General features: G+C 38.7%; 1 protein-coding gene across 1 annotated transcript; it reads right to left on the reverse strand.

Annotated features, from left to right (window-relative positions):
* Positions 1-3268: 3268 nt before the first annotated feature.
* Positions 3269-12740, reverse strand: tgfa (transforming growth factor, alpha; the record flags this gene model as incomplete). The annotated part of the gene is made up of 7 exons (XM_083939559.1): positions 3269-3466; positions 4233-4261; positions 4376-4467; positions 4585-4734; positions 6948-7062; positions 11705-11794; positions 12614-12740. 7 exons carry the CDS (start codon positions 12738-12740, stop codon positions 3269-3271), a joined length of 801 nt encoding a protein of 266 aa, XP_083795685.1.
* Between the last annotated feature and the right edge of the window lie 1720 nt (positions 12741-14460).

Raw genomic sequence — 14460 nt, forward strand, 5'->3', positions numbered from 1 at the left:
CGTTGATAATAATAGAAAAGACAGGAGAGAGACGGGGAAACCTCAAATCTCCCCACTTACACTTGATGTTGCAATTGCATGATCAACACTTAATTTGTCTCCCATCTGTATTTGTATACAGCCTAACTCACATATAATCAAAAGTACAAATAACTGCTCTTTCATAATAATTAAGGTAAGATTAATTGGGTTTGCTCTAAATGCTTATAAGTCCATAAAAGGAACAGGGAGGCTGTCATCATTGGTGGTTGGTTTAAAGAGAAACGAAATTATATTAAACTTTAATGGTAGGTTGACATTTTTTCAAATCAGTTTTAAAGTAATACATATGTACATTGAAAGCATTGCTGGCTAATGTAACTGTTCGTCCATATACTGGCCCTTCCAAATACGATTCCAGTGTAAGCACAGGGGGACAACATTCAAAATCTAGAGATGTCATTTTTTTATATATATAAAGTTCAGCTCTTGTAACATGAGGCTTCTGCAGCCCGAGGTATTCAAACCAAGAGTACAGTTTCCAAAGCTTTTTACAATGAAATTCCTCTCCACTGCATCTCAGTAAGTGAAAACTGTCCGAGGGAAATACAAAAAGGGGAGATTGTACTCAAAAAGCTGAAGCCTCATAAAAAGTCTAGAATGCATTTTTACAAAGAACAAGGACTCTGGATTGTGACCATCATCACTGACATTGTAATCGCATTAGGAAGAGAACTTTCCGCAGCCTCCAGTATAGGAGTTCATAATGCACACATGGGCATGTGAGTATTTTGAAATAGACATTAATGTGAACCTGTCCTTTAAGCCAGGTGGAGACATAAACTCATCACATCTCATTCATGGTGTATAAACTGACACAATTTAAGCTGCACTTGAGGATCAGCTACCAGTGTAAAATGACCTTTCCGTGCGATTTGGGTGAACTGACCCTTTAACTGAAGCTCTGAGCTTTCATCATTCCTAATGATTTGTTTCAGTGCTTAACAGAAAGGAGAACAAGGCAGGGTTGCTTAACCCTAATACCTTTGTAAATACTCTTATTTCAAACCATCTGGTCAGAGGCAGATACTGGGAATGTTGGGCTGAGGATCAAAATGGCCAGAAGAGGAAGCAGAGGGAAAAAAAGACCAGAATGGCATTGCAATTCAAAGCAGAGCTCCAGCCTCTTATGGGGAATAGGGATTGACACGTGTCCAAATCAGATTTAAAAAGTTCAAGAGAATTTCTTGATGTTGACAACACGTCTTTCCACTTCGTGACACCAAATGTGAATCAACACAGAGTCTTGATTTACTTCCCTTTTCCTTTTTCCCCCCATTGATATAATTTGTTTCCCATTGCGCTCCTTTGTGTGATAAAGGGTATTGTGTATCTTTAGGGAAGCGCCCACAAGAGCTGCTTAATTCAAAGCTGGTTTAGTAGCTCAGCCAGACGGCTCTAAAGGGCTCCACAGAAATCCAATTGTAGACATAATGGGATTGTAAAACAAAACGAAGCTCCTCATGCAGAGAGAGAGCGAAAGGGAAGAGCACAGGAGATGCAGCACGTTAAGAGGAAAGATGTCAACCCAATGACGGACAATGGAAATGAAAAAATTAAAAAACAGGATGTATGTGGCGTAGTCTTGCACATCCAATTTAACATGAATGGTTGCAGATTCTATGAACTCAAAAAGACAAATATATAAACTGAATGGCGATGCACAGGATGGCTGAAACATTTCCTTCAGCTATAAAAGCACTCAAGAGTTTGGCTCTTTGTTAAATTGTGCCCCGGGTTCAGAGTTTCATGTTGCCATTTCTGTGTCTTGAAATATTCAGTGGAAGAGAAAAAAAGAGGAGCAGAGCGACAGAAAATCTGGGTTTTTTAAGAGAGAGAGAAAAAAGAGCTTCAGAAGTGAAAAGGTCACGCGATGAATCAGATAACAGACTCAAGAGATGAAAATAAATAAAAAAACGTATGCACACATACACACTTGCATTTTTAATTCTTCAGTGGAAAACAAATGCAGATAATAGAGGCTTTCCAACTGTGAAAACATAAATCTGACAACGTAAAGGGTTAATGTGAGAGCGGATCATACTTTTCAGATGGTTTTGTATCCACTCCGTATATACACATTGAATATTTTTGTCTTTTTGATATTTACACACAATAAAAAAGACATTAACACATATTCTGAATGTAAATATCATCACAGTGTAAACAAAGACAAATGTATCATCCCCTCAGAGTCTTTTGGCATATAAATACCATCACATTCACTTCATAGTCTTTTTGTTCCGTCTTCATGACACAAAGCATACACACTTTATTTCTGAGTCAGTTTCATTATTTTGTATTCCATCACCGATTAATATTCCACTTTTCCTAAGAAAATCTTAAATATTTTGTTTTAAAGTAAACGTCAGAGGTGCTTTTTTCTCTTTAAAAAGTATTTAAATTCAAAGTGGACGCAATGCTATAACAGACCACTCTTGACATTAAAAAGTGTTTTGTGTTCTTTTATAAAAAAATACAAGCTGTGATTTAAGAGCATGCATGCTTAGGTGGATGTGTTCAAACTGTGTGCTTCTCCCCTTCGGTGTTCATTCAGGCAAAGTTAGGAAGTGTATTTGGCATCTCTCATTATGTTTGGACACTTTTTTCAAGTGACTAAATTGTACAATAAGTTCAGTTTTGTTTTAGCAAGCTTGCAGAAAAGTGCAACAATACAATAGGACTGTGGAAGAAAGTGGACGTCCAGGATGTGTCTGGACAGTTATAGCTTGCAAATTAAAACACCTCTGATGCATGAGCACGTTCAAGTACAGCTCAGGAATGATAAAAAAAAACTGACAAATATTTCAGCTCCAGTGGCAATACTGGAGTCATTAAATCATCAAAACAATATTGGATTAACTGCAAGTTCTGTGTGTATAATTACTGACTTAAGTCCAGAGATTTTAATCCATCAGCAGTCAGTTTGTTTAATAATTCCTACTTCTGTCAGGTGAAGTGAGTCCCTTATTTAAAAACAGACACTAAAACTTGTTTAGAGCGTCAGTTTTCCCCCAAAAAACAAAATTTCTTAAAAATGTCCTCTGTGCTTGTTGAGTTCTGATGAAGTGCTCGAAGTTACTAAAAGACAAAAGTAGGAATTGGGGTCTTCTGACTTAAATAAATTATCGTTGTCCCGCAGCCCAAAATAAACCCCTTTTCTATCCGACATCCATACCAGGTGATTAACGGCCTCGTCCATCAATTCCCACATGCTCGAGGCCAGTCTTTAACAGTATTCAGGACACACAGAGCTCTTCCCATGCAGCTTCATCCTCAGGGCTTCAAACTGTTTCAGTTCTGCGTGTATTTCCACAGAAGTTAACATGTTCCTGTGGTGCTGTAGGTCCAAAGTTCCCACATCCAGCAGGCCTACTTCACCACACTGACGATAATGCTTCTTCCCATCAGGCCAGGTGTGCTTTATCTGAACATGGGAACACCACTTCGGATGCAATCCTGTGGTTTTGATGGCCGGACAGATGAGCAAAACTAAACACGCCATCATGCAAACAGCTCATGTGTCAGCAAGGTGTCTTCTCAAACCACTAAAAAGGAAAATAAAACTTTTTTAGTCTCATTTAAGGATCATAAAACCTTTAAGGAATAAGGCTGACACAGTATTTTAATTACTGTCAACAAATCTCATTTGTGTCTATGTCTCGAAAGCCTATAAGTTATTCCTCTGTGCAATAGAGCACAATTACAATGGCTGACATGTTCCTTCATTATAATAAACACTGTAGGTCGTTTATTTTTTAGTCAATCCCACATTTACCGTCCTGCTGCTGTAAATACTCACTAGTGCACCAAATGTGGATTAATCCGCAGCTGAAACAAAAATCAATGTTGACTTATTCATGTTGACTAGGCTGCTTAACGTTCATGCGTAACTTAATTTATGTAACAAACATACTTATTTTAACCCATGATCTTTCCCTGAACCTAACCAAGCAGTCTTGTTTGAATTCACAATGTTAACCACATATTTAAAACCGACAAGATGGGAATAAGAATGGGACATTAAAGGACAAGTAAAAAGCTTAAAATGCGTAGGAAATTTGAGGTTCTATCTATACGCCTTCCCATGAGTTTTCAAGTTGGCTAAAAACTACAGTGACCAGTTGCTTTAAAATCCTTTTTTTTATGACGAAAATGTATTTTTGTGACCTGTTTGCTGTTATAAGAGTTACATCTCCTTTAGGATCAAATGGGCTTGGCACTGAGAGAAAGAGCAGGGAAGTTAGAAAGTAGTGAGAACGTGAGATTTGCCGACAACCAAAAAAATAGAAACCACCAGCCTCATACCTAAATGTGTATAACATAAATAAAGTACCACTCTCAGAAGGATGGCCGGATGCTCCGTGCTTCTCTGAGATGTAGTGGTGTGCGTGGCTCCGCCTGCGACAGTCCTGCCTCCACCAGCAACTGCACAAGAAAAGACTCAACTACTCAAAATCCTGAATCCAATGAAAGGAATGATTGTTATCCTAAACACTGTATTAGGTGAATATATAAAGATGTGCAATATGAAATGTTACTTACTGTAAAAGTGTACACAACACCATGATGAGAACACACCCAATCACACACAGCACAAGCACTGTGGCAACGGTCTGCTGTCTGTGATTAGTGGCTACCACAGCAAGAAGGTCTGCATGCTCACACCTCATCCCAACAAAGCCTGGATGACACCTGCAACAGGGACGAAAAATGAATGGCTCCAATCAGTCCCAACACCTGCAGTTGTTTGTAAAAGTCAATTTTAATCATGTTCTTTCTAATTTCGGTCTAACCATGTTGATGTTATGTACCTGAGAAATAATATACCTGCTACAATTCAAGATTCACTCAGGGACACTGAAAGTAAACCTATATAGACCAAGCCCCCACCACAGCGACTTCCTGGTTGATCCAATAAGGAAGTGCCAAAAACTGCAGATCCTTTTTAAGGCCTGGTACAAAAAACATTCTAGTCTGTATGCTTAGGTCATATCTCCATGACAACACTGAGGGGGTGAATTTCTTTGTACCATGCTAGTTTTTATTTTATGAATAAGTAGGGGCGCAGCCTCACGAGTTACAGCTAGCTGCTGGCCCTCACTTCTCCTCAGAGGTATACGTCAGCCAGATGAACGTATCTCCCTTCCCCCAACGTCAAATCAATGCCCTTTTTTGGTAAGAGGAAAAGAGGCGAAGTCAAAGGCCTAGTCCAAACGAACACGGGTATTTTTGAACATGCTGGTTAAAAAAAAATATACCTGTCCACATGAAACCGCAGAATCCACCTCAAACAATGTCATGCAATTTCCAAAGCAGTAGGTGGCGATTGCACTCCCCACAGTAAGGCCATTTGAGCCAATCACAAGGCTGGAAAAATCATAACAGAAAAACAACAATGGTGAACCGAGGCTGGGCAGATTCCTTCATGTGGACTGACAGCGAAGTTGAGTTACTTCTCACTGTCACTCATGAATTTAAAATCAGCACAATGTGGTAGTTGTTGTATGAGACAAACACAAAGTGCTGATAAGTTGGCACCAGTATTTTGGCTCGGTCTCCGACTCCGTGAGCTGGTCACGTCCAGAGTGTTCCACACGTCTCCATGGATACAACTGACTGCTTACCATCGCACGGTGTGCCGTCAAACAATGTCGACAAAAAAATTGCTCCTCGGTTTTCCTGTCCACACGACACTGCTGAAACCGAACCTTTTGAAAAAGTTCACCCTGGACTCTGGTTACAAAAAACTTCGGTTTCAGGAGCCAACAACTGCGGTTACGTGTGAATGAAAGGCCAAACCATGCAGAGAAACACACGATTTCAAAAATACCCTTGTTCGTTTGGATGGCCCCAAGATGGCGGCTCCCGTAGGCGAGTACAATTGCATCAAGTTGAGAGAACAGAGCCCAACAGAGATGCTACCTCCATTTTTAATACAGTCTATGGTATCGATATGCATTATAATTATTTATGGTATTAATCTGCCATGATTTAAAGGCACCTGGTTATATTGAAGACTAAATATATTAAAATGATTAAAGATTTGATGTCAAAGCACATGTTTTCTGTATGAATCATTTTGAAAATAAGACACCGATTTGTGAAATGTGGTTTACATGGTTAATTTGCTACTTTGCTTCTCAAGAAACCACAATCTCCCCGACCGGCCTTCTTGCAACTGACTTCGCTAATGTCTCTTTTGAGGGATGGCATCGGCAGTTAGCTCCAACATAATGTCAGACCTCACTCCTCTGCAAAGCCCAGTCAAAAATAAAGGTCAATGTGCACATTCTTCAAATAAGAAACCCTATGACAATAATAATAATTTTATTTGTATAGCAGCTTTTATATCACATCACTTAAAGCTCAAACACAGTAGACAAACAATGCAAAAAGATAAATAAGTTCATTAAAAACTAAAAATAAAAAGGAGAGAAATAAAAGATGTAAAGCAGAAAAATATATTTTTTTAAAATGTATTACATTAACTAAATGCCTGCCTGTATAAGTAGTTCTTCAATTATTTCTTTTTTTCAAATATCCTTCGTCTTGGAGCGTAGTATCCGTAGTACTGTTTCTGTGGGTTACTTTAGGAACAGGTAAAATAGCAGCATCATGGACATAAGGGCTCGTTGGTTGAAAGTAGTCTGAAATATAAGATGGTGCTATATCAATAAGAGCTTTGTATGTGTGTAAAAAAACAACCTTTAAATCAATTCTAAAAGAAATGTAGAAGTGGGTGTAACCTTTTAGAAATGTGAAATGGGGTCATTGCGATGACTTTACAGGGCAGCCTATAAGATTTCATTCATCTCAGTAACTTCACCTATATTAGTAAAATGCTGCTTTGTTAAAACTATCAGCTTTCTCGTCTACATTTTATATTTAAGAAAGTCACAACTTACACACACGCAGGCGTCTCCTCTAATATCAGGAAGCGACATGTGCCGTGGAAGCAGAAATGGCGGTGGGAGTCTGAACAGTCATCAAAGTGAGACCGAACAGCCGCCGCCACAAACTCTGTGAAGTTGTAAGACAAGATATTGTTGACATTTTCAGAGCGACATATGTAGGTTTTTGAAACACTGGGAATGACTAATATTTCACTCTGAAACCATCTCCTAATATTTAGATGGGTGACATGAAACGGCGGTAGATTCAAAAAAACAACCCATCAACCAAGTGCTTCAGTGCGTGAACTCTTCCCTAAAGTTTAATATGAAATATATTCCAAGCACACACACAACATGACACAGGTGAATATCATAAATCTAAAAATAGCCTAAGCCTAGAGAGACCTGAAACAACAGCATGTACTAAATCCTAAAGCTGACACCCACGCCACCAACGGTAGACTGAAGCCTTTTGTTACCAGTTGCGTGTGGATTTGTGGTGGCTTACATCTCTCACTGTACCTGTGAGGAACAATTAGAGTCAAGAAAAGTCCTGGTGAGACGCTGCAAACAAAACCTCAACCCACATCGAGAGAGCACATCCCTGCAGACATATGCCTTTAGCAGAAATTAAAGCCTTTAATTACAGTGTCTTCTTTTTTCAAGCAACTGTCTCAGTTTTCACGCTGACAAAACAAGACAAAAAAATATGTGATTAAACGAACACCCAGACAAAGCAGGACATTTCTACCACGTAAGCTGTACAGTCAGACAAATTCCTACATAACTGACTTGAACTAAAGTAAGTGTTCCCCGAGCAGCCGAAACAGATGCACAGTGTTGCACCCAGGGTGGGAAGGAGGATGAACTTGCAGACAGATAGCTGCATTACAGCCCTTCGTCACACACTCCATTCCAATGGTAAATGGGCTTTTGGATCGCAGCCTACATGTATTGTCTCCTTCTTTCAGACTCTGTGAAAGCCCTCCGTTGTCCCTGAGGCATCTGCCTACCAACCCCTCTCCCATTCCCCTTTCCATGTGATTTTGGCAGCCAAACGAGAGGAACGTTGAGACAGAAACCAGCCTTTAGGGCGCGCAAGGTGCTTTTCAGATCATATAACTCAATACCGTAGGTGCAGCTTTTGTGATATTGCTGAATATATTGCTCATACACTGGAGAGAAAAATTTGAGGAAAAAATTATCAAATCTTAATAATAATACTATTGTTCAGAATTTGATAGAATATCTGCTTTGGCTATGCCACTTCTCTACTAGCATGTTTTTTAAATAACCAAGGCATTTCAACCAAACTTTATTTTGTGAAAAAAGCAGTGAGCAAAAATAGAGAAGAGTAACCACTGTGTCAGAAGAGAAGATTTAAACAATGTTTTCTGAGGGTTATAGGATTCAAAAATGAACAGGAAGTGTAGAGGTCCTTGATTTGAATGACTTCAGCACATCTGCGCCCACAGGACATCACTAGTTTCTCACACTGCTCTGGTTTGATCTTGGTCCGTTCTTCTTCAGTCTCTTCCAAAGTTCGGTAACTGCAGTGGTTTTAGATCTGGACTTTGACACTTCCTCCTCCATATTGAACTGACTTCTTTAGATTCTTAGGGTTCAGTCTGGCACGAAACATAATGTTTCCCATCAGACCCAGATAAAATGAACTTTAGCAATATCATGTCATGGTTTGTTTTCTGCAGCAGGAGTTGGGCCTCATGTTCAGCTACATGTCAGTGTGAATGCAAATGTTTATGTGAACCTCCTTCAGCAACATGCAATACCTTCACTGCAACCGTCTCCCAATCAGCTGCAGTTTTCATGCAAGAAAGTGCCCCCCGTCACACTGTAAAACAGGTTAAGCTGTTCCTTGAAGCTGAGAATATTAAAACAATGAAGTGGCCAGCCCAGACTCCAGATCTAAACCCCATAGAGAATCTCTGGAAAATCCTTGGCAACAAAGTTATGGCTAAGCGACCCACTACAGTTAACTGGTTACTGTTCTCTAATTTTGCTCACTGTTTTTCCACAAAATAAAGTTTTTGTGGAAGTGCCCTGGTTATTTTTTAAAAAAAAACATGTTAGTGCAGCAGTGGTATAGCCACAGCGGATGTTCTATTAAATTCTGAACAATAGAAATTAACAGTATTTCAAAATAAATCAAGTATTTATTATGTGTTCCTGTGTATATTCTGCTCATAGTCTTTAATTTTACACAATTGCTGCCCTCACTCCCGCAAAGAGGATCAATTATCAGCGAGCGCCACACTGTCTGCATGTGCTGAATGGGAAGCTTCACAGTGGAGAAGTCCTGCAGGGGAGGCAACGCTGAAGTGAGGGTGGGTCAAGGACTGCAATGAGGACACAGTGATTTCTTTTACTGGAGATGGTTTGACCAATCTGAGCCAAACTTTCCCATGCATCTTGACATAACAAGACTGTGCTGAGGCTTACTTTTAACTGGAGGGATTGTTGTTGTAGTAGGCGCAATAGTTGCGCTTCTGCTGCTGGTTGTTGCAGAGCTGCTGGTCGAGGCGTTTGAAGCAGCACTGGAGTTTGTCTCGATGGAAATGCTCGCTTCAATAGCTGTCGGATTGCTCGATCCTGCTCCAAATGTAAAGACAGAACCTGTAGAGAGGGAAATAAACATAAGGTCCTGATGTGAGAAAATGCAGATTAAGAACAGCTGCGGTGGAAGCAGCACTGCATTGAGAGTCGATCATGGTCTTGGGAACATTTGAGAATGTGAAATACCTTTTTTTTTAGATTGAACCATCACTTAAATTCTAACATGAAACTTACTTTTAACTGGAGGGATGGTCGTTGTAGTAGGTGCAATAGTTGTGCTGCTGTTGCTCTTTGTTGCCGAGCTGCTGGTGGAGGCGTTCGGAGCAGCAGTGGAGTTTGTATCGATGGAAATGCTTGCTTCAATAATTGTAGAATTGCTCGGCCCTGCTCCAAAAGTAAAGAGGGTGCCTGTAGAGTAGGAAAATAAACAGCCGTTATATACAGTATATAGAAATAACATCAAAGCATAATAACAAGTATAACAAAAAGTTCACCATTGAGTACCACAGACGTACTAAAAGTACCTTATAGGGAATATAAATACACATTACTGTATTGTGATTGAACAGCTGGAGGGTTAAGTAATCTACCCCTGGAGGTATGATCATGTGATATTGATGCTTCATTGAGTAACTGGAACCCAACAATAGTAACAGGGTCAAGCATCCACTAAAAGGATGAGACCAAAGCACTATAAATACATACAGTACGGCAGGTCCTGTGAAGACACGCAATCACAGAGACATGCTCAGGAAGGGTGGTTTGTGGTATAAATGAAATAATCTAAGAAATATTTTTGTTTTTTCTCCTTTTTTAACACGGAAATCAATAAAATAAAACTTTAGTTAAAATACATTGAGCACTAAAAGCATCTTTTTAGAACCAGTGACACCATAGAGGATAACCAAAACACGATCGAGCACAGTAAAGTCAGGGCACCTTATAAGATTAGTATAGATAAAACTATAAAGCCAGAGTGACACTTCTGGTAAAAACATTTTTTCTTTCTCATGCACAATCAATTTTGAGATTTTTTCTTCAATATCATGGCTTCTTGCAGACTAATGGAAAGAAAATATCTAAAATGCACACTTAGGTGTTTTTATTAAATTTAGTCAGTATCAGTAGATTTCTCTTCACTTCAGTAACAGTAAGCATTAGACAATGCCTCATTTGCATATTTGAATATAACGATTCAGAAAATGTCTAATACTTAAAATAGAATGTTCCTTAATGTAAGTAATTGACTTTTGAGTGGGCTATATAAGTCATAAAGTGAATTATTATTTAATAGCCTTATGTACTCAAACAGGGGACAATGCTGAGGAACTTTATTAAATGTATAGTAATGTTTAATATAAAATGACAAGTCAGAATGAGACATTACACAAATAAAAAACACATTTTTTTCTGCAAAATTAGTTACTCACCGCTTATGAGAAAAATTGCATCCCAGAAAAGCCGAGTCATTGTGACGACTTGTGGTCTAAATTAAAGTAACTTGACGGGCAGATTCTCCAGAATGCAGGCGTGTGTTAAGAAATCTCATTAGTCATTAGTGTGGTTGCAGCAGCAGCAGCGACCATCAGCAGAGAAACCATTTAATCCGGTGATCACAGCAGCGCAGACCTACCGACTAATGCCACTTACACACATTTGATCGACTGTCGTAGAAAAGTAACTGTGGTCGGGTCTGTTTGTTTGTTTTTCCAGCCAAACGCACGAGAGTCCACAGCAGGTTGTCCGAGCGTTTAACTTCTCTGTGTTCAATTGAGGAAACTCGTGTAATCCTGTCAGAGGCTGACCAATTAGAGGCGGAGAGGGAGGGGTGCATCCCATTATGACCTCATTATGACACTATTTGTCACCTGTAAACCAGCTTTATATATATATATATATATATATATATATATATATATATATATATATATATATATATATACACACACATCCCACAGGCAGTGGGCAAAGACTAATAAATATACTGTACATGCTGGAAAGGATGTACTAAAAATAAGTAATAATAAGTGTGTCCTGCTCCATAAGCTTTAATCTTTAATGTTTGTATTGAACATAATGAAACACACTAAATAAAATATATTTAAAATAAAATATCATTGCAGCAAGCATATGCCAATATATAAGTGTCCTTGAAACAACTAGCAAAATTTAAGTTCCATGGAAAAGATTTTTATTATTATTATTATTATTAGTAGTAGTAGTAGTAGTAGTAGTAGTAGTAGTAGTAGTAGTAGTAGTAGTAGTAGTAGTAGTACTATTGCCAGCTAAATTATATTAAAACAGGTATAAAAGAGAGTTACAGCGGACATACAGTTTTCCAGATATGAGGTGCATAAAAACTGAACGCTGCTTCTCCATGTTTAGTTTTGATTCTCGGGCCAGAAAGCAGATTTGTACCAGGAGACCCGAGGGTCTGGGTGGCTCATAGCAGAAGATCAGAAAGGTATTTTGGTCCTAAACCATTTAGTGCTTTACAAACCAACAGTAGTATTTTGAAATTGATGCTTAGTGCCTCTGTCCAAGGGGCTGTCAACATGAATGTTAAAGTCACCAACAATAAAACACAGTTAGACACGGCTCAGTAAAGTCATCCAAGAAGGTTACACAGTAACCAGATATTTAGGAACAAAGCTGGAGCGGAGACATTAAGACAAAGAGCCACATATGCAAAATAATCTACATTTTCATAAGATATCTGCATCGAGTGAGTTATTAAACATTATGGCGACTTCTTATTTATCCTAGTCAGACTCATTAAACTGAAGTTGGGAGGGGTAGCCACAATTAAAAAAAACAGCTGCATTGTTTTTTAGTCTAACCATGTTTCAGTTAGAAACATAAAATCAAGATTGCGCTTCATAATAAAAAAACATTGATTAAAAAGCATTGTCCTGCCAAAGTCCTGGCATTTAATATATCTAGTTTTAGTGTTCAAATAATCATCTGTCCTGTTTTTTTGACACAGGCTGTACCAAACGATGCATGAATGCTACATTTGCCGTTGAGTGATTCTTGTTTCTAGCAGATTGCCCGTCCTTTTTCTATTACATATCAAAACACAGACTGAAAAAGCTTTCGTACACAGCTTATCCCGGAAAGAGTCATGAGTGCCTTTAGCTGAGCAGCCTGGACCCAGCACACATCAAATAGAGCTTTCTGCACATTGTACACAAGCAACTTATCAGGCTGGGGAGACAGAGGCTGCTCCATAGTGGAATGAATACAAGTTTTTATTCATTTATTTTCTTCCTTTGAAGCTGTGAAGCCTAAGAATAGCTTTGGTGGTCCGTCTGTTTATTCATCTGTCCAACAGTTTTTGCTCCAGAGCGAGATAATTCGTCAACTAAACGTGGTGTTGCCATTCATCGACTCCCAAGGGTGACTCCTTATGTTGTTGGTGATTCTCTCACCTCTAAGTCTTTTATCGGGGGGCATCTAAATAGCTGACCTGGAAACTGTGCACACTGAGTTTCTTCTAACACTTGCTTTTAACAGGTAGATTAATAATCTTCACCCTAATAGTCCCATTATGTGTCTCTTTTTACCCGTTTATCTGTGGCCTTGTGAGCTCCACTGCTGTTGGAGAGGAGAGGAGGTGGAGCTAAACCGTCCTCTCAATTTCTTCCACTCTTATGTGATGCAGCAGCTAGTTAACTTGTTTTTCTGTTAAAAAAAAAAAAAAAAAGGATGAGATGAGGCAGTCTTCTTCTTTTTTTAAAAAAAATGGCTGTAAATAATTATTTTTACTATTAAACTACCCTTTTATTACAGTGAAAATGCAACTTTTGTGTTAAGTGACTTGTTTTGTGGGATGCATTTCTGATATTGAAATGCACAATATGAACAGCAAACAGGGAAAAAAGTGAGCAACATTTCAGCTCCATCTGCTGGAAATAAATGAGCACACATGTTTCCTTTAGTCTTAATAATTAATAATGATAACAACAACAATAAAATCTAGATTATGTTACAGAGTGCATGCTGGGGGGTCAAAATGGCATTTAATATGTGAAAAGTATTTTTTGATAACGTTTTGTGTTTATTTTTGAATGCACAATTTTGACTATATTAGAAAACAAAACATTTAAAAAGGCATATTAATAAATATTAGTGAGGTGAACGCTTTCACATGGTGGTTAACTCAAAGCAGTCTATATTGTGCATTCTTCAGTCTTATTTACATGAAATATACACTGATGGAAGTCCATAAAGAGAGAAATAATGTATGAAAATGGCTGCATAAGTAGGCTACAGAAGATGAGGGATTAGGTTTTTATGAGAAATGTTACATTTTTTTTTTTTTTTTTTAAATATCAGAACTGCACGTGTAGTCTGTGCAGGTGTGCATTTATTTATATATAAGATACTGAGAGTTATCCTTTCCGGCATCTTGGTATTTATCAGAGAAGTACTGCGCATTTAAATGTGTTGTTGAGCTGTAAATCTAAATAATATGACTCTACTGGGATGAAACACATCAATGCTGGAGTTAATATCGACACTTCTCGCCAAATGTATAGAAATCAGCGCTTTCAACACGCCATCTGCTGTTTTCAATCAGCCCTAACATTGAAAACCTCAGACTCAGACCTGGAATTGAAGTTACACTTTAAGTGAACCCCCATCCCTGCGCCTGTGTTGTTGCTCTTAATTACTCACAGGAAACAGTCAGTTTAAAATATTGCCTACACGTCGTCCACTTGGTTTGAGTAAATCATTGCTGTCTGAAGAGTGCAGGTAAGACATCAGCTCAGTATTGTGCGTCACTCAGCTCAATGCAAAACTGCAGCCAATCATAAAAGGCCGCCACACGCACGCTTTAAGCGCGTGCTCGAGCTTGAGTTGTAGAAGATCGTTATATGTGAGTTGGGCTGAACTGTGCGGTTTGTCATCTGACTTCATCAAGTCACCTTTTTACTACCTTCATCGA

Source organism: Echiichthys vipera (genome assembly GCF_963691815.1).
Source record: "Echiichthys vipera genome assembly, chromosome: X".
Taxonomy (NCBI): domain Eukaryota; kingdom Metazoa; phylum Chordata; class Actinopteri; order Perciformes; family Trachinidae; genus Echiichthys; species Echiichthys vipera.